Source organism: Erinaceus europaeus, chromosome 14 (genome assembly GCF_950295315.1).
Source record: "Erinaceus europaeus chromosome 14, mEriEur2.1, whole genome shotgun sequence".
NCBI lineage: Eukaryota > Metazoa > Chordata > Mammalia > Eulipotyphla > Erinaceidae > Erinaceus > Erinaceus europaeus.
The window spans coordinates 45,171,599-45,196,898 of NC_080175.1; the positions used below are offsets into that span (position 1 = coordinate 45,171,599).

Consider the following 25,300-nt stretch of genomic DNA (forward strand, 5'->3'; position numbering starts at 1 on the left):
CGTTAGAGAAATCTCTGAACCTAGGAAGGATATTGGAGGGATTAGCTGTATCTTCTCAGGGGCTACATTAAGGCCGCTTTTCTTTAATGCAGGAATGAGAAAATCACGTAAGGCATAGAGATCTGTATCTGATTTTCCCCATATTAAAATATCATCTGTATAATGAAAAATATTAAGGCCCTTATGAATATATGGGACAAGGGCAGATTTAACAGCCTCCTGACAAATCGTAGGACTATTGGCCATACCCTGGGGCAGCACCACCCATTCAAATCTATCAGCGGGGCTGGCATTATTAATAGACGGAACAGAGAAGGCAAAACGTTTACAATCTCGCGGATGCAAGGGGATAGAGAAAAAACAATCTTGTATATCAATAGCTATGATTGGAATTCCCGTGGGAATTGCAGAAGCAAGAGGCAAACCCCTTTGGGGGGAGCCCCAGACCTGCATGGTTTTATTTACTGCACGGAGATCTTGAAGGAGGCGCCATTTTCCCGAGCGCTTTTTAATCACAAAGACAGGAGTATTCCATGGGCTTCGAGAATGACGAATGTGTCCCAAGGACAACTGCTCTCGGACGAGCTCTTTTAAAATTTTTAGCTTATCCCTAGGTAAAGGCCACTGTTCCACCCAGACAGGCTCATTAGAAAGCCAGCTTAAGCGGGGTGTTTGGCTACGAACAGTGGCATTTAGTATTGGGGGTGCTGAATAGACCTGGTATCGCGGGAATGAGTTTTACGCTCTGCAGAAGCGTCTGTGGATATCCTAACATTAAGACATTCCAGAAGATCCCTGCCCAGTAAGTTGGTGCTAATATTAGCTACCAAAGGGCGGAAGTGTCCAGTAGAACCTTCTGGGTCTTCCCACATAAGCGAGTCTCGAGTGTAAAATGCTCTCGTCATCCCTCCTATTCCATGTAAACTGGGTCCAGGGATGAGTTCCCAATCTTGGGGAATCTCTTCTTGCCTTAAAATCGTCTTTGCTGCCCCCGTGTCAATCAAAAATTTAAAAGGAATGTTGCCTATCTTTACTGTCATAGAAGGGTGACCTTGTTCTAAAACAGGAGTAGTCCACAAAATCTCAGGCCCCGAATTTGTACTATTCAGGGGCGAACCATTTTTATGAAATTGGGACCAACAATCTCTCTTCCAATGAAACCCCTTACGACATTTTGGACAAACAGTACGTGGTCTCTGGCTCCCTGACTGAAAGCGGGGTTGCTCTGGCTGGAGGCGTGGTTTCCCTGACTGGAGGCGTGGTCGCAACTTATCAGGACATTGGTTATGCCAATGTCCTTGGCGACCGCACTGAAAGCAGGCCCCGTTTTGCTTACGTGGGGCAACTGCATAGACCTGCGTCGTAGCGGGTGTCCCATAATTGCCTGATGTAAGTTCCTGTGTCGCTAGAATCCAATTATCTGGGTGTAGGTGTTTAAGATTAAGGCATACCTGACGGAATTGTGGTGTCATGCCTTCCCAGACAATAGAGCGCAGGAGTAGTGTGCGGACGTCAGGATTATAAACCTTTCTCTCTAAGCTTCTCTTCACCCTTGAGATGAAGCTCGCCAATGACTCATCAGAGCCATGGTAAAAAGAGTTAATGGGAGCTGATGGATCTACATCAGGTGTGGTCACCCTTTCCCATGCTTGTGTTGCACAGATGCGTACCTGTTCAAAATAACCAGCTGGAAACCTGGCTTCTGCCTGCTGAGCTCCAGATTCATAAGCTCCTGCTCCAAACAAAGCATCAAAATTCCATTCTACCTGTTTGTTACTATTTTCCTGCGATTGCCTAGAGCACTCATCACGGAAACATGCCTGCCACTGAAGATAGAGTGGGTCTGGGAGTGCAGCACGAGCCAGTTCTTTCCAGTCTTGTGGTATATTTAAATGCTGGTAAAAGCTTCTCAAAACGGACTTGGTCCATGGAGAGTGCATACCGTCCTCCCTGACTGCTTGCCTGAGCGTTCCAAGTTCCTTCGAGGAATATGGCTGCCACGGCTGAGGGTTTTGTTTAGAAGGGGCCAAGTTTACCGGGAATGTTTGTATTTGGTCCGATGACGTGGGAGAGGGAGCTGTGTCTGGGCGGTTTCGGAGACCTCAGGCCAGGTGTGGTGTGGGTACGGAACACGATGGGCGCCAGATGTTGTTGAGGTGGTCTGGTGTCGGGATGCACTGTGGAGAAGAGAGCGGACGTCCAGAGCAAAGGGGTACACAGATCTTTATTATAGGATGGGGGGGGAGGTTTGGTTCAGACCACGTGGAGCCAGCCAGCAATGGCCGACCACGGGGGGAGAGCAGGGAGCGAGACCTCAGAGAGGGAGAGCCGAGAGCCCAGAGAGAGAGAAGGGAGGGGTGAGGGGGCTTTTTATTGGGCGACAACCAGGGGTGACGTGTAGGGCCAGGATTGGTTGAAAGGGGGCACTCTAGGATATAGCGGAGCATAGAAAAACCTGGGGGCAGAGCCAGGATTGGTTGAAAGGGGGCACTCTAGGATTTAGCGGAGCATAGGAAAACCTGGGGGCGGAGACTGCATCAGAATAAGTCCTCAGCAACACTTGGTGATGGTTGATTCCTTTAACTGTTGCTTTTCTGAGGTTTTGATGCCTCCATCTAATCTGAATGACAGTATAGCAGGATATAGTATTCTTGGCTGAAAGCCTTTCTTATTGAGCACTCGATAGATACCTTGCCGTTCTCTTCTGGCCTGTAGTGTTTGTATGGAGAAGTCTGCTGCTAATCTTATGGGTTTTCCTTTGTAGGTGATTCTTTGTTTTTCTCTTGTAGCCTTCTGGATCCTTTCTTTATCCTTATTCCTTTCCGTTCTAAGTATGATATGTCTTGGTGTCTTTAGGTCTGGGTTAATTCTGTTTGGGACCCTCTGGGCTTCTTGAATCTTTATGTCTTTGATGTTGTCTAGACTAGGGAAGTTTTCAGCTATTATGGCCTGGAAAATGCTTTCTTCCTCTCCTCTTTCTTCCCCTGGTATGCCTATAATGTGTATATTGTTTCTTTTGAAGTCATCCTATAGGACTCTGTTGTTTTCAGCATCTTTTAATCTCTTTTTGAGATCTCTTACTTCTTTTTTAGTTGTTTCTAATTCATCCTCAATCTTGCTAATTCTGTCTTCAGCCTTATTTATTCTATTCTCTCTGCCCTCTACTGTTTTCTGGAGTTCATCTATTTTGTTGCTCTGCTCTGATACTGTTTTAGCTTGTTCAGCTAGTTGCATTCTTAGCTTAGCGATTTCAGCTTTCAGCTCTCTAATAACCGTGAGATTATTAGTATTTTCTTCCATATTCTCATTTGTTGTTCCTGCATTTCTGATTACAATTTTTTCAAATTCTTTACTCACTCCTGTTATTATTTCCTTACCTAATGTTTGGATGTTGAACTCGTTGTTTTGTGCTTCACCCTCTGGAGGACTTTTAGCTGGACTCTTGTCCTGTTTCGATTCTCCAATATTTCTTCTTGTTTTAACCATTTTATATATTATGTTATGACTTCTCTTTATCAGTACTTTTCAAATTATTGATCACTATTGCCTGGATTGACTTGTGTCTAAGTAAGTTCATTAAAGGGTTCACAGTGGTGGAAGTTAAGTTATTTCAATCCCTGAGTTGGAGCTCAGTGGTTTAAAAGCCTTTTTTTTTTTTTTTTCCTTCCCTGTAGGCTATGGGAGCCTGAGGGCTTTTAAACTATCAATAGGCTTCTTAGCTTAATCACTGACTCCTGACCAAGAGATAAAGCAAGGTGTGGCAGAGATAATCCAGTGGTTATGCAAAGAGACTTTCACAGCCCCTCAGCTATGCCACCGAGTTATAGGTCTTCTCCTGAGTTTCCTGGTTAGATCTCTGTCCCCTGGTGTCCCTTCCTGTCATGCTCCAGATTCTGAGGGTAGTAGCAATGGAGACTCAAGAGTTGTACTTGGTCAGTCTCTGGGGAGTCCTCTCCTCCCTTAAGCTGTCCCCTTGTTGGTGGAGCAGACTGGAGGTGGTGTCTCCACTGATAAACTGTTGAACTGTTAGCAGTCACTTAATCTCTCCTTAGGCTCCTCTCTGTCACCAGCCACACGTGTTTATACTCACCGGTGATTTACTGAGTTCCTGTGGTCATTCTAGTCCTGTCTTGTTTCGGTCCCGGGTGGTCTCCTTTGGTATTCCTAGTTGATCTGGGAGAGGAGAAAGCGATTTGCTGCTCGTAGCTCTGCCTCCGGAAGCTGAATCCCCCCCACTATTTTTTAAACTACTGCCTGCTCACATGGCACCCCACTTTAGGGGTCTAGAGAGTCTCTGGGTGCAGGCCAGCTAATTTGAGTCCCACTCACAGGCTTCTTTTCTCAGGGCCAGTGGCCCTGGGTTGTCTGTTCAGTGTGGAAGGTTCTAGTTGGCAAAGGCATGGTGGAAACCAGTGGTCTCTAAAAAATCAAGACATGGGGGTCAGGGGTAGATGGCATAATGGTTATGCAATGAGTCATGCCTGAGGCTCCAAAATTCCTGGTTCAATCCCCCACACCACCGTAAGCCAGAGCTGAGTAGTGCTCTGGTTATATAAAAAAAAGGGAGTTGGTCAGTAGTGCAGCAGGTTAAGCGCAGGTGGCACAAAGCACAAGGACCAGCAGAAAGATCTCGGTTCGAGCCCATGGCTCCCCACCTGCAGGGGAGTCGCCTCACAGGCGGTGAAGCAGATCTGTAGGTGTCTTTCTCTCCCCATCTTTCCCTCCTCTCTCCATTTCTCTGTCCTATCCAAGGATGACATCAATATCAATAACACCAACAACAATAACTTCAATAACAATAAAAAAGAACAAGGGCAACAAAAGGAAAAAAAAACAAGACATGGGGCCAGGCGGTGGTACAGCTGGCTAAGTACACATTAGTGCACAAGGATGCGGTTCAAGCCCAATCCTCACCTGCAAGGAGAAAGCTTCATGAGTGAAGCAGGGTTGCAGGTGTCTAACTCCCTTCCCCTCTCATTTTCTTTCTCTATCCAAAGTAAATTGAGAGAAATAGAAAGCTCTTCATAAATAAACTGGTGGGACGAGGCTGGGAAGACTGAAGAGATAGCACACTTGCATCGAAGACCTGAAGCCCCAGATGTTGCAGGTTCAACTCAAGTGGTGCTTTTATCTCTCCATTTTTTTTTCTTTTTCTTCTTTTTGAGGCACCAGGGCCTTGAATGCACAATTTCATCACTTAGAACGGGGGAGATTACTTAGTGGCTCTGCAAAAGCCCTTAATGCCTAAGGTTCTAAGGTTCCAGATTTGAATGCCCAGCACCACCATAACCCAGAGCTAAGTGGTGCTATGACTAAAGGTAAATTCAGTTGTAAATATAAGCAAAGGCTTGGAGATGCAATGAATAAAGCAATGGATCTCAAGCATGATGTCATGAGTTCAAAACCCAACATCCCATGTGCCAAGTGATAACTCCAGTTCAGGCATGCATATTGGTACTCTTAACAGGATGAGCCATCTTTCTTTTTTGGCCTCTAGGGTTATCATGGGCTCGGTGCCTATACAAATCCACTGCTTCTGGAGGCCATCTTCTCCCCCCCCCCCCCCATTGTTGGATAGGACAGAAAAATTGAGGAGGGCAATCTGCTTCACCACTTATGAAAGCCCCCCAATGGGGGACCTTGGGGCTCCAACCAGTCCTTGTACTTTGCACTATGTGCCCTTAACCCCAGTGTGTTACTGCCCAGCCCCTGAGCTATCCTTTTGAGTTAGCTCTTCCTCATTTGAGTAAATAGATATTTAAAACAAAGCTGGGGGGGGGGGGTAGAGATAGCATAATGGTTATGCAGAGACTCTGTTATCTGAGGCTCCTAAATCCCAGGTTCAATCCCCTACCACCACCATAAACAACAGCTGAGCAGTGCTCTGGTGTTTCTATCATTAGAGATCTTAAAAATAAAACTTTATTTGAAAATAAACTCCACTGCAGAAATGCAGACTTTGGGAAAGGCATAAATAGGTCCTATCAAATGCCACACCACTGTGGTCCACTCCAGCCAGGCCAGGCCACAAGCACCTGAGTTGGTGGAGCAAGCACACTCATCCTCAAAAAGTGACAGGCAGTTCTTTTTGTTAAGATTCTGACAGCTTTGGAGCCTCAGGCCCAGCCCACAGCTGGGCTCACTGATGACACCAGTATAAAGGATGGAGATAGGTCCACCCAGGTCTTAACCCTTCGTGGCAACTCTTCCTCGGTCCCTCTAGCCACAATCCTAGTATGCCCAAAGATCTTCATGACACAAGTAAGGGATCTCTAGGTCAGGCATGTGCACGGTGTCTTGTATCCACAATCAAATCGAAGCTGTGAGCAATTTCTGGTGGAGAGTCCAAGCTCCCTCCCTGGATTGTGCTGCACCAATGCTGGTCTACTCTGCCTCAGGCTTCCATCTCCAATGTGTGCAGTTAGCTGGTATTTGGGGACAGGATTATGGATTACTGGCCCTGAACAATGCCATCTGTGGGATGCCAGGTATGCCCACTGGCTGTCTCCACAGGCATTGGCGCCTTCTAACAGGAGTCAGAACAAAGGCAGCCCTGTGAGAGGTGGAGAACAACACGAATGAACAGTCTTCAGGGAGCAACTCCTGAAGCAAAGATTCAGAATGTCTCCCACACTAGAGAGTCGCTAACAGGCCCGAGTCCCAGGGCATGTGTGCAAGGTCTCTGTTCTGTCTGGTCTTCACAGACATGTCTCTGATTTCCTCTCCGAAAGGAAACAGGGTGACTATATGACTATGATGACACAGTCCCCTGCTGCCAGTGTTGTTGCCACTGCTTCTTCAGCACCCGATAAGCCTGCACGGCCCGTTCTCTTTCCTCCCCAACAATACGCTGCCGGGCTAGCGAGATGTTTGGAGACTGGGACCCGGCGCCAGGACTCAAAAGCATTCTCATTAGCATTAGCGACTTCCTGGCGGGCTGAGGAAGAGAAGGAAAGTTGAGTGGAGTGCTCTTGGGTCTGAGGTGGGGAAAAACTGCTTGCTGGACCACTACCCCCCACCCCCATACATACTGACCTGGTTCTTGCTCACGCTTGTCCTGGGCTTGGCAGTCAGCTCTGGGGGCTGCAGGGCAACCTCCCCAAACTTTACTGTATCTATGGGGACAGAAGAGTACAACTGGAGTCTGCTGCCCATACCCTGCAGTCACTTGCCTGCTCCCAACACACATGCACTGACAACAGGGAGAGACACAGAGCCCCAGTTCATGTCCCCGGGAGCAGCCTTCCCTCAACCCAGCCCCAGTACCCACTTCTGGGGAGGGGTTCCACAGAAAGGATACCTTGAGAGGGCCTGGCAGTGGCACACAGGGTTAAAAATACATAGTATGGGGTGGGGGAGACAGCATAATGGTTATGCAAACAGATTCTGAGGCCCCTAAGTCCCAGGTTCAATCCCCAGTACCACCATAAGCCAGAGCTGAGCAGTGCTCTGGTGTTTCTCTCTCTCAAAAATAAAAAAATAAAGATTTAAAAAAGAATACATAGTATGGTATGGAGTGCAAGGACATGCACAAGGATCCCAATTCACGCCTCCCCACCTGCAGGGGGGTTGCTTTTACAAGCAGTGAGGCAGGTCTGCAAGTGTCTCTCTCCTCTATCTCCTCTTCTTTCCCCTCAATCTCTCTGTCTGATCCAGTACAAATGGAAAATGGCTGCCAGGAGCAGTGGATTCGTAGTGCATGCACTGAGCCCCAATGATAACCCTGGAGGGAAAAAAAAAGGTACCCTGAAGTAGCTCCTGCTCCAGCCTTTCTGCGGCCTTCTCTTCCTTCTTCTGCTGAATCTTGTCCAGCCGTCGCTTCTGGTACCTGGGAAGAAAGTGAGAGTCCACTTAGATTCACGCCAGTGCACCTATGGCACATTTGGAAAAAAATGCCCATGTCTTTTAAGTATGTGGGAGGAAACAGTGCTGTTGGCACCTCGTGGGCCAAGGTTGGGGAGACTACTGCAGATCCTCTGTGCACAGGACACCCCACCGGAGACTCACAGGGCCCCCCACAATAGCACTTAAGTGATATAGCCCGGTAGTGTGACTTTGGAATCTGAATTCCTGCTGTTTTTGTTTGCTTGCTTGCTTTTGCCTCCAGGGTCATTACTGGAGCTCAGTGCCTGCACTACTAATCCACAGCTCCTGGCAGCCATCTTTTTTCCATTGTTGTTGAACAGGGCAGAGAGAAATTGAGAGAGGGTAAGACAGAAGGGGGGAAAGAGATAGACACCTGCAAACTTGCTTCTCTGCTTGCAAAGTGACCCCCCACAGGTGGAGAGACCAGGGGCTGGATTGGGGATCCTCACTTCAGACTATGTACGCTTAACCCAGTGCACTATCACCTAACCTGTTTGCTGTGTTTCTGAGAAAGCTGCCTTTATGGAGTATACGGAAAGGGTTTTCTGAGATGTGATTTTATCACTGGCTAAATGTGTGGCAAGAATAGACTCGGGGAAACACCAGCAAATTGAGAAAAATCCCTCTGGCTTTTGGGACACTCAGAAAAAGCTTCTGATGCTTGGATTAGTGAACCTCAAAAGGCTCATTTGCGGGACCAGGAGGTGGCACATGGGATTAAGCCCACATACTACAAAGCTCAAGGACTGGCATAAGGATCCCAATTCAAGCCCCCTAGCCACGCACCTGCAGGGCATTTGCTTTGCAAGCAGTGAAAACAATTCTGCAGGTGTCTTTTTCTCTCCCTCTCTACTTCTCTGTCCTATCAAACAAGAACAACAACAAAATAGAAAAAATGGGCGCCAGTAGTGAATTCTTGGTGCAGGCACTGAACCCTGGAGGCAAAAAAAAAAAAAATGGGTGGGTGGGCCTGGATGGTGGCACACCTGGTTGAGCACACGGTACAGTGCTCAAGGAAATGGGTTTGAGTCCCCAGTCCTCACCTGCAGGGGGAAAGCTTTATAAGTGGTGAAGCAGTGCTGCAGATGTCTCTTTCTATCTCTTAACCCTCTGGATTTTGGCTGTCTCTATCCAATAAATAAAGATAATTTTTTAAAAATTAAAAAAAAGGGGGGTGCTCATTTGTTGAAGCCACCTCCCTTATTTAGCTTCCTCCTCAGATTCCTCTAGAGCCAAGGAGGGTACTTAGGGTGTTATCCAAAGCCCCACAGGGCTACCAATTCCTGTAACTTTAAAGATCTGAATCTAAGTCCAAACAAGGCTCAAAACTTAACAAATGATACAACTCTTAATCTCTTTCAGATAAGAAAGGAGACCACTAGGAAGAGAACCCCATTCTGGGTGCAAAGAGTAGGATCTGGTAGGATCAGCTTAGAACCCTAGAGCCAAAAAAAAAAAAAATCTAGAACCTAGAGCCTCCCTTTGCCCTGGCCCAATAATGAATTCCTTCTTCTTCTTTTTTTTTTTAACCAGAGCACTGCTCAGTTCTGACGTGTGTGTGTGTGTGTGTGTGTGTGTGTGTGTGTGTACACGAGCGCGCAGTGGGGGGTGCAAGGAAAGTGTCTTTGCATAATCATTATGCTATCTGCCCTGCCCCTGAATTCTGTGGGGGAAGACAAGGGCCTCTGATGGCCAGTGAATCCTACTTGTTGGCTTTCCTACAGCAACCGGTCTGGGAGACAGGTGGTGCCCAACCACCTCTGGCCCTTGTGTCCTGAAACTTTTCCAGAAAAAGGCAAAGACAAAGCCAGGGTTTGTGAATTCAGACTCCTTGAACCGAGGCTGAGGAGCTCTAGTGTGAAGAAAGACCCTTCCAGGGCTGGGGAGGCAGCATAATGGTTCTGCAAAAGACTACTACTGCCTGAGGATCTGAGGTCCCAGGTTTAATCCAGCATCACCATCAGCCAGAGCTGAGCAGTGCTCTGTTTTCTCTCATTAAAATAAATAAAATATATTTAAAAGAAAGTAGGGATAGATAGCATAATGGTTATGCAAAGAGACTCCCATGCCTGAGGCTCTGAAGTCCTAGGTTCAATCCCCTGCACCACCATAAGCCAGAGCTGAGCAGTGCTCTGGTTAAAAAGAGAGACAGGAGGAAAGATCCTTCCTGACTGATGCTCCCACAGTCATGGAGCAAGACAAGGGCACGCTAGTGACAAGACACTGGCGTAGAAGAGCTGCCACAGCACTATCTCACCTCAGTCTTGACCCCACACATCTCCCACCCAACTCACGCTTTCTTCCTCTCTGAATTCTTCTTGGGTGCCACCTGCACCTCTGGCCGCTGGTCAGTCTGGTTCTTGCTGAGGAACAGCACGTGCTGGGTCTCCTGCTCCATGCGCTGGATGTATGCTCTGTCTGTCTCCCGCTTACTCTGCTTGAACTTGGGCACAGCTATGTCTGGCTGGACTCCCTTGGCTTCCTTCTCCAATGTTTTTCTGAAGATCACCTGGGCTGAGGTCAGAACAGGGCCAAGGGGATTGTGTGAGGGGCAAGTAACAGGTTACCTCACTTCCCAAATTGGCCAGGAGGGACAGGGAAAAAAGAGAGAGAATATGGAAGAAAGGGAGGAAACAGACTAAATGCCCATCAATAGATGACTGTTTTATCAGCTCTTCCAAACTTCAATGTACAAGACTGCCATCTCTCCAGATTCAAAGGAGGTCTCGAAACTTTACATCAGGCTCAACCTGACGCTGTTGACTGGCTACGGAAGAAGGGCAAACGCTAGAAGGAGAAGAGCATAGCAGAACCACACACAAGAATATGAAAGCCATAAAAAAAAAAAAAAAAAGTCACTGTAAGTGGTGGCTGGGAAGTGGCATAATGGCTGAACTTCAGGCTTCCAAGCACTACATATGCCAAAGTGCTGCTCTGGTCTCTGTCTCTTTACTCTCCCTATCTTTTTTTTTTTTTTTTTTAAGAATTTATTTATTAATGAGAAATAAGAGTAGAGACAAAGAACCAGACATCACTCTGGTACATGTGCTGCCGGGGGTTGAACTCGGGACCTCATGCTTGAGAATCCAATGACTTACCACTGCGCCACCTCCTGGAACCACCCTTTTTAAAAAAAGTTTATTTAGAGTAGGGCAGTAGTGCAGCAGGTAAAGCGCACATGGTGCAAAGTGCAAGGACTGGTGTAAGGATCCTGGTTCGAGACCCCGGTTACCCACCTGCGGGGGAGTCACTTCACAAATGGTGAAGCAGGTCTGCAGGTATTTATCTTTCTCTCCCTTCTCTGTCTTTGCCTTCTCTCTGTCCTAACCAACAACAACAATAATTACAATAAAACAAGAGCAACAAAAGGGAATAAATAAATATTTTTAAAAAATCCTGGGGGGAGGACTTGGACAGAATATTCACCACAGAAGAGATCCAAAAGGCCGAGAAACACATGAAAAAATGCTCCAAGTCTCTGATTGTCAGAGAAATGCAAATCAAGACAACAATGAGATATCACTTCACTCCTGTGAGAATGTCACACATCAGAAAAGGTAACAGCAGCAAATGCTGGAGAGGGTGTGGGGTCAAAGGAACCCTCCTACACTGCTGGTGGGAATGTAAATGGGTCCAGCCTCTGTGGAGAACAGTCTGGAGAACTCTCAGAAGGCTAGAAATGACCTACCCTATGACCCTGCAATTCCTCTCCTGGGGATATATCCTAAGGAACTCAACACATCCATCCAAAAAGATCTGTGTACACATATGTTCTTGGCAGCACAATTTGTAATAGCCAAAACCTGAAGCAACCCAGGTGTCCAACAACAGATGAGTGGCTGAGCAAGTTGTGGTATCTATACACAATGGAATACTACTCAGCTGTAAAAAATGGGGACTTCAGTGTTTTCATCTGATCTTGGATGGACCTTGAAAAATTCATGTTGAGTGAAATAAGTCAGAAACAGGATGAATATGAGATGATCTCACTCTCAGGCAGAAGTTGAAAAATAAGATCAGAAACGAAAACACAAGTAGAACCTGAAATGGAATTGGAGTATTACACCAAAGTAAAAGACTCTGGGGTGGGAGTGGGTGGGTGGGGAGAATACAGGTCCATGAAGGATGATAAATGACATAGTGGGAGATGTATTGTTAAATGGGAAACTGGGGAATGTTATGCATGTACAAACTATTGTATTTACTGTTGAATGTAAAACATTAATTCCCCAATAAAGAAAAAAAATCCTTTAAAAAAGGGGGTCGGGGGGAGTTGGCGGTAGCACAGCGGGTAAAGCACAGGTGGCGCAAAGCACAAGGACCGGCATAAGGATCCCGGTTCGAGCCCCCAGCTCCCCACCTGCAGGGGAATTGCTTCACAAGTAGTGAGGCAGGTCTGCAGGTGTCTTTCTCTCCCCGTCTTCCCCTCCTCTCTCCATTTCTCTCTATCCTTTCCAACAACAAACAACATCAACAATGGTAATAATAATAACCACAATAAGGCTACAACAACAAGGGCAACAAAAGTGGGAAAAATGGCCTCCAGGAGTGGTGGATTCATGGTGCAATAACCCTGGAGGAAATATATATATATAGATATATGTTTTTTTTTTTTTTAATTTTTTAAATATATTTTATTTTATTTATTCCCTTTTGTTGCCCTTGTTGTTTTTTTTTTATTGTTGTAGTTATTATTGTTGTTGTCGTCGTTGTTGGATAGGACAGAGAGAAATGGAGAGAGGAGGGGAAGACAGAGAGGAGGAGAGAAAGATAGACACCTGCAGACCTGCTTCACCGCCTGTAAAGCGACTCCCCTGCAGGTGGGGAGCCGGGGTTCGAACCGGGATCCTTATGCCGGTCCTTGTGCTTTGCGCCACCTGCGCTTAACCCGCTGCGCTACAGCCCGACTCCCATATAGATATATATTTTAAAAAGGGGGAGTCGGGCAGTAGCACAGTGGGTTAAGTGCATGTGGCACAAACTGGTGTAAGGATCCTGGTTCGAGTCTCTGGCTCCCAACCTGCAGGGGAGTCGCTTCACAGGCAGTGAAGCGGGTCTGCAGGTGTCTATCTTCCCCTTCTCTCTCATTTCTCTCTGTCCTATCCAACAACGAACGACATCAACAACAATAACCACAACAAGGGCAACAAAATGGGGGGGAATGACTTCTAGGAACAGTGGATTCATGGTGCAGGTTCCAGATGCCATCAGGATACTAGCCAGGCTTCCCTGGATTGAAGACCCCACCAATGTGTCCTGGAGCTCAGCTTCCCCAGAGACCCACCCTACTAGGGAAAGAGAGAGGCAGACTGGGAGTATGGACCGACCAGTCAACGCCCATGTTCAGCGAGGAAGCAATTACAGAAGCCAGACCTTCTACCTTCTGCAACCCTCAATGACCCTGGGTCCATGCTCCCAGAGGGATAGAGAATGGGAAAGCTACTGGGTAGGGGGTGGGATATGGAGAGTGGGTGGTGGGAATTGTGTGGAATTGTACCCCTCCTACCCTATGGTTTTGTTAATTAATCCTTTCTTAAATAAAAAAATTAAAACATAAAAAAAAAAATCCTCTGTGGATGAGATACCTTCTTCTTATAAATCAAAAAAAAAAAGTCCAATGCTTTCTCCACTACACTGCCTCCACACTACTCTTTTTTTTTAAGCTTTATTTACTTATTTATTTATTTATTTTTATTTGTTATTGGATAGAGACAGAGAGACACCTGCCGACCTGCTTCACCACCTGTGAAGTGACTCCCCTGCAGGTGGCGGTACCGCCCAATTCCCGGACTACTCTTTCTATTTCATGACATAGATAAAAATCAATCTTTAATTGGAGCCAGGTGGTGGTGCACCTGGTTGAGCACACATGTTAAAATGCACAAAGACCTGGGTTCAAGACCCTGGACCCCACCTGCAGAGGGTAAGCTTTGCAAGTGGTGAAGCAGGGCTGCAGGTGTCTCTCTTTCTCTCTATCTCCCCCTACCCTCTGATTTCTAGCTGTCTCCAGTAAAGATAATTTTTTAAAAGATCAATCTCTATTTCATTTATTTATTGTTGGATAGAACAGAGACAGAGAAATTGCAGTGGGTGGGGGGGTCGGGCGGTAGCGCAGCAGGTTAAGCGCACATAGTGTGAAGCGGGTTGTCTCTTTCTCTCCCCTTCTGTCTTCCCTTCCTCTCTGTCCTATTCAGCAACAATGACATCAATAACAATAATAATAACTATAGCAATGATAAAACAAGGGCAACAAAAGGGGGGAAGAAATGCCTCCAGGAACAGTGGATTTGTGGTGCAGGCACCGATCCCCAGTAATAACCCTGCAAGCCAAAAAAAAAGAGAAATTGCTGTGGGGAGGGTAGATAGCATAATAGTTGTATAAAGAGACTTTCATGCCTGAGGCTCCAAAGTCCCAGGTTCAAACACCCCACACCACCATCAACCAGAGTTAATCAGTGCTCTGGTTTAATTAAAAAAAAAAAAAAAAAAAAAGTATGGAAGGAGAGGAGCAGAGAAGAGGGTAGCACTGCTTCACTAACTGGGAAGCTTCCCACCTCTTAAGTAGGGACTAGGGGCTTGAATCTGGATCCTTGTACACTATATATATTCATGTTCTACAGTTTGTGCAACCGTCTGGCCCCAATAAAATTAATCTTTAAAAAAAATGGTTATGCAAAGAGACTCTCCAGAGGTTCCAAAGTTCCAGGCTGAATCTGTTTTACCACCATAAGCAAGAAACACATTTAATTAAAAGAAAAAAAAGGATGGTCTGGGAGGTAGTGCAGTGGATAAAGCACTGGACTCTCAAGCATGAGATCCTGAGTTCGATTCCCAGCAACACATGTACCAGAGTGATGTCTGGTGCTCTCTCTCCTCCTATCCCTCTCATTAATAAATAAATAGAATATTTTTAAAAAAGAGAAAGAAAGAAAAAAAGAAAACTATACAGGGCACAGGGTGCCTTCTTGGGATGGGAGCAGTTTCAGAGTTGAGGAAGGTAATGCCTCACTCTGTACTTTCTCTGAACCATTTGATTTTATCATGTGAGTCTATTATGCTAAAAAAACAAAACAAAAAATGGGAGTCGGGCGGTAGCGCAGTGGGTTAAGCACAGGTGGCGCAAAGGGCAAGGACTGGCGTAAGGATCCCGGTTCAAGCCCCTGGCTCCCCACCTGCAGGGGAGTTGCTTCACAAGTCCTGAAGCAGGTCTGCAGATGTCTGTCTTCCCCCCCCCCCCCCGTCTCCCCCTCCACTCTCCATTTCTCTCTGTCCTATCCAACAATGACAACAATAATAACTACAACAATAAAACAAGGGCAACAAAAGGGAATAAATAAATATTTAAAAAAAAAAAAACATTATGTAGTGGTCCAGGAAGTGGTGCAGTGGTTAAGCTTTGGACTCTCAAGCATGAGGTCCTGAGTTCGATCCCCGGCAGCACATGTGCCAGAGTGATGTCTGGTGCTTTCTCTCTCCTCCTATCTTTCTCATTAATAAATAAAATCTTTAAAAAAAAATTTAAAAAAACCCTTATGTACTTAATAATAAGAATGAGGGAGAGAAAGAACCAGAGCATCAGCGAAGTGCATGCTCCCAAGCACATGCAATGTTGGTAATCAAACTCAGGATTAAGTAAGGGCCCAGTGCCTTATCCACTGAGTCTCTATTTTAAATACCTTAATAGAAAATGTGACATTTCACCATCCTGGCCACCTTCTTATCCCTCCCATCCCCTCGCTGGTATGGCAGTTATATAATAACTATAATGCCTAAAGTTGACAACTTACAAAAATAAAAAAAATAAAATCACATTGCTGTACATTTAGTCTCATCCTTAGAAAAATATTGGCATTCACAAAACAAGAGACATACCAGGCACCATTCCCAGCTGTTGTAGAGGGAGATAGCCCATACATGGTGCGGAGGGATGAGTGGAAGAATGATCTTCACATGGATCTGGTAAATTCCCTCTTAATCTGCAGTAAAATCCAGGAGGTGATGCAGTGGATAAAGCATTGAACCTTCATGCATCATATCCCAGGTTCCATCCCTGTACCAGAGTGACTCTCTGCTTCTCTCTCTCTCTCTCTCTCTCTCACACACACACACACACACACACACACACACACACACAATTAATCAGTAAGTAAATAAAACTTTTAAAACAATACTTGAGGGGAGTTGGGCGGTACTGCAGCGGGTTAAGCGCATGTGGAGCCAAGTGCAACGACCAGCATAAGGATCCCGGTTTGAGCCCTCGGATCCCCACCTGTAGATTTGCTTCACAAGCAGTGAAGCAGGTCTACAGTGTCTTTCTCTCCCCCTGTCTTCCCCTCCTCTCTCGATTTCTCTCTGTCCTATCTAACAACGACATCAATACAAGAATAACTACATCAATAAAAAATAAGGGCAACAAAAAGGAAAAAAATAAATATATAAAAAAAAACCAATACTTGAGGGCTGGGGAGATGGCATAATGGTCATGCAATAGACTTTCATGCCTGAGGTTCAAGTTTCAATCCCCAGCGCGAACATAAGCCAGAGATAGGCAGCAATCTGATAAGAGAATATATGTATATTTGAGAAAGTAAGTAGGCACAGGCACACAAATCCCAATATGGACCTTCACTTTACCTTTTTTTTTTCTCTTCTTGTTACTGATCGGATTTTTCATTTCCTGGCGACTCTTCATAATTTCTCGGAGTCGGAAAGGGATTTCTTGTTCTTCTTGGTTCTTGGGCTTGCAATTCACTTTTTTCTTTTCTTTGCTGTGGGATGGAGAACAAGAGGAGTGAGGCAAGCCCAACGTCTGGCCAAAGCACATCAGACTGGGAACCCAAGCCTGGTAAAAAATACGTCACTGGCTGCCCTGACTGCCGCGGGGCGCAGCGTGTCCGAGGCTCCTCGCCCCAGGCTGTGCCTCAGTCTAGCGGTGGCTGAGTGAAGTGAGAGACCAGGATAGCAAAGGCGGCATCCTCCAACGTGCAAGTGCCACACTGAAGCCGCACGTCCCTCGGCTCACGGTCAACCCTCCTGGGCGCCCGCGATCAGACCAGAGAAGGGTGCGGGGAGACTTCAGAGAGTGAGACCCACCTGCTCGACCCGGGCCACGGCGCCGAAAGCCGTTTTCCCCGATGCTGCTGCTGCTGCTGCTGCTGCAGCCGCTGCCGGCACTGTGATCGCCCGGGACCCTTAGGCGCCGTTGACCCTGACTGGGCTGCCACTAGACGCGCCGTGCCGGCCATTTCTACGGCGCGTACTCTAGAAAGAAACTACTTCCGCCTTCCTGTTAGATCTCGCCCCGAGGTCTCCATTTCCGCTTCCGGTGGTGCAGTCGCGCTTTCGAGGTCGTCTCGGCGCCCTTCCGGCCGTTGCGGACTAGGCGGCCTTGGTAGGTGCTTGGTGTTGGGCGTTTGTACTGCGGGCCGGCCGGCGGGCCATGCTGCTGCGGAGCGTAGTCGGGGGAGGCGGCGGCATGACCACCGCTGCCCTGAGCCCGGCAAGTACCGGAGGGGCGCTCGGGAGGCTGGGCCGGCAGGGAGTGGAGGAACCGCAAGGACATGCGGGGCTGTGGGTGACAGTCGGCCAGCGGCTGGAGACTCATGTTCCTGTCTGTACCTTCAGGGCCCGCGCCTCCACGCCAACCGGGATTGGTGCCGAAGGCTTCCTGGAGGCAGCAGCGCTTTTCCTCCGCACCGAGGATGCGGGACGGACCCCGGGAAAGGGGGCGCCCCAGCGGACTCGGACGGCTCCGGTCAGCCCAGTGAGGCTCCCGCCGAATCCCCACCCCTGCCGCCTGACCTCCAGCCCCCCACGAACTGCTGCATGAGGGGCTGCCCCAACTGCGTGTGGGTGGAGTACGCTGACAGGCTGCAGCAGCACTGCGGGGACGGAGGCGCGCGCGCGCTGGCCGCCTTGGAACAGCGCGTGGCCGACGAGGGTCTGCGGGCCTTCCTGCGCGTAGAGATGCGGCTCCGCGCGGCGCGGGCGCCAGAGCCATCGGCCCCGGCCCCGGCGCCCCTTCCTAAAGCTAGAACTGGGGGGACTCGCGAATAAGGGCAGACAAGGTCTATTCAGCCATGGCCTAAGGACAAACCAGGTCTGAGCCGGCCAGCTGTGGCGCACGTACCACCATGCGCAACGACCGGGTTCTAGCGCCCGCTCCTCACCTGCAGAGGTGGGGAGCTTCATGAGCTGTGAAACAGGGCTGCAGGTGTCTCGCTGGCTCTCGCCTCCAACTCTCAGTTGTTCTCTGTCCTGTCAAATAAAGGAAAAAAAAAAAAAAAGGCCGCCAGGAGCAGTGGATTCCTAGTGCCTGCATTGAGGGCAATAAATAAAAAACAAAGGGCTGCGGAGACAACATAATGGTTTTGTAGAAGACTGTCGTGTCTGGATCCAGGAGGTGGCACACCTGGTTAAGCGCTCACATTACGGTGTGCAAGGTTCAAGCCCCTGATCCCCACCTTCGGGGGGAAGCTACAGAACTAGAGAAGCAGGGTTGCAGATATCTGTCTCCCTCTCTATCTCTCCCTTTCAACTTCTCTACCTCTGTCCAATTAAAAACAAAAAAAGACTTTCATGCCTGAGGCTCCGAAGTGCCAGCTTCAATCCCCAGCACCACTATAAGCCAGGGCTGAACAGTGTTCTGGTAGCTTTCAGTATCTTTGTCGTTAAAAAATATTTTGGGGGAGTCGGGCTGTAGCGCAGCAGGTTAAGTGCAGGTGGCGCAAAGCACAAGACCGGCATGAGGATCCCAGTTCGAGCCCTGACTCCCCACCTGCAGGGGAGTCGCTTCACAAGCGGTGAAGCAGGTCTGCAGGTGTCTATCTTTCTCTCCCCCTCTCTGTCTTCCCCTCCTCTCTCCATTTCTCTTTGTCCTATCCAACAATTACGACAACAATAATAACTACAACAATAAAACAAGGTCAACAAAAGGGAATAAATAAATATTTTTAAAAAATTGTACAGCATCAATAAAAAGACAACAAGGGCAACAAAAGGGTAAATAAATAAAATTTAAGAAAAATTGGGGAGTCCAGCGGTAGCGCAGCGGGTTAAGCTCACGTGGCGCCAAGTGCAAGAACCGGCATAAGGATCCGCTCCCCACCTGCAAGGGAGTCGCTTCACAGGCGGTGAAGCAGGTCTGCAGTTGTCTGTCTTTCTCTCCCCATCTCTGTCTTCCCCTCCTCTCTCCATTTCTCTCTGTCATATCCAACAACGACGACATCAATAACAACAACTGTAACTACAACAAAAAGACAAAGGCAATAAAAGGGAAAATAAATAAAAATTTCAAAAAATAAATATTTTTGTTGTTGTTTGGTTGGTTTTGTTTTTAACAGAGCACTGAGCAACTCTAGTTTATGGTATTGCAGGGGATTGAGCTGGGGACTTAGAAGCCTCAGGCATAAGCAAACAAGGGACTTGGGTGGTAGTGCAGCGGGTTAAGCACACGTGGCGCAAAACAGAAGGACCTGTGTGAGAATCCAGGTTTGAGCCCCTGGCTCCCCACCTGCAGGGGAATCGCTTTACAGGCGGTAAAGCAGGTCTGCAGGTGTCTATCTCTCCCCCTCTCTGTCTTCCCCTCCTCTCTCCATTTCTCTCTGTCATATCTAACAACAATGACATCAATAACAACAACCATAATAACTACAACAATAAAACAACATGGGCAACAAAAGGGAATAAATAAATAAAAATTAAAAGAAGAGTCTCTGCATAGCCATTATGCTATCTACCCCGCCCCAAAATGTTTTTTTAATTTATTTTTATTTTCCCTTTTGTTGCCCTTATTATTGTTGTTGTTATTATCGTTGTTGTTAGTGATGTTGTTAGATAGAACCGAGTGAAATGCAGAGAGGAGGGCGAGAGAAAGATAGACATCTGCAGACCTGCTTCACCGCCTGTGAAGCAACTCCCCTGTAGGTGGAGAGCCAGGCTCAAACCGGCATCCTGAGGCTGGTTCTTGTGCTTTGCGCCACGTGCATTTAACCCCCTGTTCTACCGCCGGACTCCCAATAAATACGTATTTTTTAAAAGACTTATTCCCTTTTGTTCCCCTTGTTTTATTGCTGTAGTTATTATTGTTGCTGTCGTTGTTGGATAGGACAGAGAGGAGGAGGAGACGGAGAGAAAGACAGACACCTGCAGACCTGCTTCACCACCTGTGAAGCAACTCCCCTACAGGTGGGGAACTGGGGGCTCGAACTGGGATCCTCACTCCGGTCCTTGCACTTTGTGCCACCCACATAGATGTCGGCATTAAACCAGCCCCCCCCCCTCATTCTGCATTGCTGATAGTATGGCCTATTTACATAATCATTGTTTTGCTTGAAAGATCCCCACCCATTGATCTATCTTCTTTCTACCTCAAGACTTGCCCTGCCTGCAGGGTAACATTAATCCCACTGGCTAAAACCTTCACAACAGTTGCTAAGGAAGCTTCCACCTTCCAAGCATGCCTTTTGCCTTTCTCCACCCCCTTTCCTATCCATTTCCGTTTCTGACGTGCCACTTCCGGTTTTATCCTATAAACCCCACTTCTGTTTCTGGTTTCTCTCTCTTCAGCATCCGGACCTAGAGGAGGTGACCTAGGGGAGGTGAGGCTTGCAGACCAGGAGGCAGATGTCAGCCATTGCAGTTATTGGCTCCGCGTGGCTTAACCCACGTGCTGCACTCACGCCAACTCTGGGGCTCCTGCATGAATAAAGATTTGTATTGCTACTGCCACAGTTTGGTTCCTGGATCATCTCTCCTGCCTGCGAAGCTAGCCCAGCACACATACGCTCAACCCTCTGTGCTACCGCCCGACTCCCCAAAATATTTTTTAAGAAGAATAAATCAGTTCTGGAAGACAGGCACATTTTTTTTGGGGGGGGGGGAGTTTTTTTTTTAAGCACCATTCAGCTTTGCTGTATGTGATGCTCTATTTCTCTTCCCTGTGTTGATAGTTAGGATACCACTGACCAAGCCCGATTGCAAACCAAGACAGACAGACAGAGTAACGATGTTCAAAGATATATTCACACAGACACACATACAGGGGAACTCAGCATTGAGGGTTTACTAGCTGGGACCACTCACTCCCTAGCTAGGAACTTCTGGCAACTCTGAGACACTATTTATACTTTCAAGGGATGGAGGTTACACAAGCAGGATGTCTTTATCTAAGGAGTACAGATGCATATTACATTTGTTTTTAATATTTATTTATTCCCTTTTGTTGCCTTGTTGTTTTATTGTTGTAGTTATTATTGTTGTTGTTGTTGGATAGGACAGAGAGAAATGGAGAGAGGAGGGGAGGACAGAGAGGATGAGAGAAAGACACCAGCAGACCTGCTTCACTGCCTGTGAAGTGACTCCCCTGCAAGTGAGGAGCCGGGGGCTTGAACCAAGATCCTTAATGCCAGTCCTTGCTCTTTGTGCCATGTGCGCTTAACCCACCACGCACCCCCCGGACTCCCTGTATATTACATTTTAATCTTTACCTTAAGCAAAGTAAAGGATACATTCCACCCTAATCTTTATCTAAGCAAAACAGGTAAGCAGAAGGAGTGGAAACTTTTAAATTTAAATTGTCACACAAACATTATTTTGCAGCATCACTTTTGCAGGCTTAAACTAGATATCTATAGCTGCCCAGATGGCCCCGGCATTCCTGGGGAGAGGTCAGCTTGTTTCTCAACTTTTACTGTCTTTTAACTAAAAACAAGTCTCTAAAATGGAGGAACTCTCAAAAAGGGGAGCTCTTGCTCTCACTGATAAATCAACAAGTAACAGTTTTTTAACTTCATTTATTTAATTAAATTGATGGGACCAAAAGGAAAAGGCAATGAAATAGGAGAAAGAGACACCTGCAGCACTGCTTCAGTCACTTAACCTGGTGCATGCACCGCAGCCTGGCCCAAAACCAGTTTTATTTATTTTTTAAAGGCTTCTGGTATTTTGAAAATATTTGTTGGTCCAGGCAGTGGTGCACCTGGTTGAATGCACATATTACTATGCACAAGGACCCAGGTTCTAGCCCCACTCCCCACCTGCTAAGCTACCACTTGGCCCCCAACAACAAATATTTATTTAGGGGGCCGGGTGGTGGTTCACTGGTTAAGTACATATGGTATGAAGCACAGGGACACACACAAGGATCCTGGTTCGAGCCCCAGGTCCCCATCTGGAGGGGGGTTGCTTCACAAGCAGTGAAGCAGATCTTCAGGTGTTTATCTCCCTCCCCCAGTTTCCCCTCCTCTCACAACTCTGTCCTATCCAATGGGGCCAGGGAATGGCCACCAGGAGCAGTGGATTGGTGGTGCAGGCACCAAGTCCCAGCAATATAAACCTGGAGGCAAAAATAAATAAATATGTATTTTTTTCAATTGAATAGAGACAAAGAAGTTGAGAGGATGAAGGAGGGACACATGCAGCACTGTTTCACTGCCCATGAAGCTTTCCCCTTGTAGGTGGGGACCAGGAGCTTAAAAAAAAAATTTAGAGGGCCAGGCAGTGGTAAACCCAGTTAAGTGGACATATTATCATGCATAAAGACCTGGGTTAGCAGGGGAGTCCAGCGGTAGCGCAGCGGGTTAAGTGCATGTGGTACAAAGTGCAAGGACCGGTTAGGATCCCTGTTGGAGCCTCTGGCTCCCCACCTGCAGGGGAGTCACTTCACAGGTGGTGAAGCAGGTCTGCAGGTGTCTCTCTGTCTCTCTTCCTCTCTTTCTCCCCCTTCTCTCTCAATTTCTCTCTGTCTCTATCCAATAACAACAACAACAACAAAGGCCTGGGTTAGAGGGCTCACCCCCATTCTGCAGGTGCGAAACCTGGTGGCCCAGGATAACATGTGGATCTTTGTTCAGTTTTTCATTCCAGACTTTCTCTCCGAACTGTGAAGTTCCTGGCACTTTAAGGAATAGGACCTGCTGCCCTGCTCACTGCTATGAAGTTAGGATTACATGAGTGTGCAATGAAGTGAGAAGTGTGAGAGTTCCCACTGCATGCAGGGGGTCCTCTGAAATAGACTTGGGATCTAAAATGAGGGGTTGCCCTAAAGCAGTGGTTCTGGGTTGAGCTCTGAAGTCCTGGGAGGAGAGAGCCTGCGGTGTTTGGGGAGGTGGAGGAAACAGAGCAGCAGGGACAAAGGTCCCTGCTTGGGCAGCCAGCAAGTAGCCCAGTGAATAAAGCACTAGATTCCCAAGCATGGGGTCCAGATCACATCCCTGAAACTGCATGTGTTAGAGTGATGCTCTGGCTTATCCACTCCTAGACAACAAGTTAAAAGAAAAAAAGTAATTGTTATCTTTATTTTATTTATTGGATAGAAACAGCCAGAAATTGATAGGGAAGAAGGGGATAGAGAGGGAGAGAAATGCCTACAATACTGCTTCACCGCTTGCAAAACTTTCCCGTGTAGGTGGGGACCAGGAGTTTGGTTCCTTGTACATTGTAACATGTGTGATCAATCAGGTGTGCCTCCACCCAGCCCCAAAAGAAGAAAATCACAATGAATTTCGTTTATTTTATTTATTTTTTATTTTTTATTTTTTTTTCCTCCTCCAGGGTTATTGCTGGGCTCGGTGCCTGCACCATGAATCCACCGCTCCTGGAGGCCATTTTCCCCCCCTTTTGTTGCCCTTGTTGTAGCTTCGTTGTGGTTATTATTATTGCCCTTGTTGACGCAATTCGTTGTTGGATAGGAAAGAGAGAAATGGAGAGAGGAAGGGAAGACAGAGAAGGGGAGAGAAAGACAGACACCTGCAGACCTGCTTCACCGCCTGTGAAGCGACTCCCCTGCAGGTGGGGAGCCGGGGGCTCGAACCGGGATCCTTACGCCGGTCCCTGCGCTTTGCGCCACATGTGCTTAACCCACTGCGCCACTGCTCGACCCCCTCGTTTATTTTATTTTATCTTATTTTGCATCCAGAGTTATTGCCGGGGCTCAGTGCCTGCACTACAAACTCACATCCCCAGAGGCTTTTTCCCCCCTTTTGTTGCCCTTGTTGTTTATCATTATTATTATTACTATTGTTATTGTTATTTCTGTCATTGTTGGATAGGACAGAGAGAAATTGAGAAAGGAGGGGAAGATAGAGAAGGGGAGAGAAAGATAGCTACCTGCAGACATGCTTTACCGCTTGTGAAATGACTTCCCTGTAGGTGGGGAGCCTGGGGCTCCAACTTTGATCCTTACACTGGTCCTTGCACTTCACACCATGTGCGCTTCATACCATGTGTGCTTAACCTGCTGCGCTACCACCCAACTCCCATTGTATTTTTACCAGAGCACTGCTCAGCTCTGGCTTATGTTGGTCCAGGGGATTAAACTTTGGAGCCTCAGGCATGAGAGTCTCTTTGCCTAAACATTATGCTACCTCTCCTGTCTATATATATATATATTGCCTCCAGGGTTATTGCTGGGGCTCTCTGCCTGCACTACAAAACCACTGCTCCTGGAAGCCATTTTCCCCATTTTGTTGCCCTTGTTATTGTTACCATTGCTGTCCTTGTAGGATAGGACAGAGAGAAATGTAGAGAGAAGGGGAAGACAGAGAAGGGAGAGAAAGATAGATACTTGCAGACCTGCTTCACCGCCCATGAAGCAACCCCCCTGCAGGTGGGGAGCAGGGAGCTTGGACCTGAATCTTTACCCTGATCCTTGTGCCATGTGCGCTTAACCAGCTGTGATGCTGCCCGGTCCCCAATAATATATATAATCATTATTACTTTTTCTTTTCAGGGTTATTACTGGGGCTTGGTGCAAGCACTTTGAATACACCACTGTCAGCAGCCATTTTTTTCCCCAATTTGTTCAGTAGGACAGAGAGAAATTGAGAGGGAAGGGGGAGATAGAGAGGGAGAGAAAAATACACTTGTAGACCTGCTTCACTGCTTGTGAATCATCCCCCCTGCAGGTGGGGGATGGGGAGGGTCCTTGCAGTTAGTACTATGTGGGTTTAACCAGGTGTGCCACTGCCTGACCACCTATATATTTAATTAATTAATTAATTATATTATTATTTTATTTATTTTAAAAATATTTTATTTATGTATTAATGAGAAAGATAGGAGAACAAAGAACCAGGCATTACTCTGGTACACGTGCTGCCAGGAATTGAACTAAGGACCTCAGTCCTTGACAGTCCAGTGCTTTATCCACTGCGCCACCTCCCGGACCACTTACTGTTTTTAAATGAGACCCTGAGTTCAATCTCTCTGGCACTGCATGTTAGTGTAATTTTATGGTTTCCTCTCTCTCTTTCTCTAGTGAATATTTATATTTCAAGAGCCACAATTTGGGGGGCAGGCGGTAGCACACCTTGTTAAGCTCACACACTACAGTACACAAATACCCGGGTTCGATTCCCTGCTCCTCACTTGCAGGGGGAAAGCTTCACATGTGGTGGTAGGGCTGGAGGTGTCTTTCTCTCTCCCTCTCCTCCCC

At 47.2% G+C, this 25,300-nt stretch overlaps 2 protein-coding genes across 3 annotated transcripts in view; one reads left to right on the plus strand and one right to left on the minus strand.

Moving 5' to 3' along the window:
• Positions 1–5,883: 5,883 nt before the first annotated feature.
• CCDC137 (coiled-coil domain containing 137) overlaps positions 5,884–25,300 on the minus strand; it is a 138,326-nt gene continuing 118,909 nt past the window's right edge. Inside the window, exons 2-7 of the mRNA XM_007534748.3 lie at positions 16,960–17,005; positions 16,501–16,634; positions 10,161–10,380; positions 7,746–7,828; positions 7,036–7,115; positions 5,884–6,937 (exon numbers count right to left, since the gene is read on the minus strand). Coding sequence (XP_007534810.3) covers positions 6,752–6,937; positions 7,036–7,115; positions 7,746–7,828; positions 10,161–10,380; positions 16,501–16,558 — 627 coding nt within the window. The 5' untranslated portion in view covers positions 16,559–16,634; positions 16,960–17,005 and the 3' untranslated portion in view covers positions 5,884–6,751. The remainder of the gene's footprint in view (positions 6,938–7,035; positions 7,116–7,745; positions 7,829–10,160; positions 10,381–16,500; positions 16,635–16,959; positions 17,006–25,300) is intronic.
• On the plus strand, positions 17,183–18,784 carry OXLD1 (oxidoreductase like domain containing 1). 2 transcript variants are annotated; one of them, XM_060171789.1, is made up of 3 exons: positions 17,277–17,365; positions 17,491–17,991; positions 18,022–18,784. In XM_060171789.1, the coding sequence occupies exons 1-2, from the start codon at positions 17,306–17,308 to the stop codon at positions 17,920–17,922; spliced, it is 492 nt and encodes a 163-aa protein (XP_060027772.1). In that variant the 5' UTR covers positions 17,277–17,305; the 3' UTR covers positions 17,923–17,991; positions 18,022–18,784. The 2 variants fall into 2 exon arrangements, 1 of the variants encoding a protein (XP_060027772.1); XR_009544725.1 differs by lacking the exons at positions 17,277–17,365; positions 18,022–18,784 and adding an exon at positions 17,183–17,257 and having other exon boundaries at positions 17,491–17,631.

Bases quoted from the DNA above. Each gene is read 5' to 3' on its own strand.
- OXLD1 (XM_060171789.1), top strand. From the start codon at position 17,306: ATGCTGCTGCGGAGCGTAGTCGGGGGAGGCGGCGGCATGACCACCGCT. The intron at 17,366-17,490 runs GCAAGTACCGGA...CTGTACCTTCAG, and splicing joins CCACCGCTGCCCTGAGCCCG to GGCCCGCGCCTCCACGCCAA.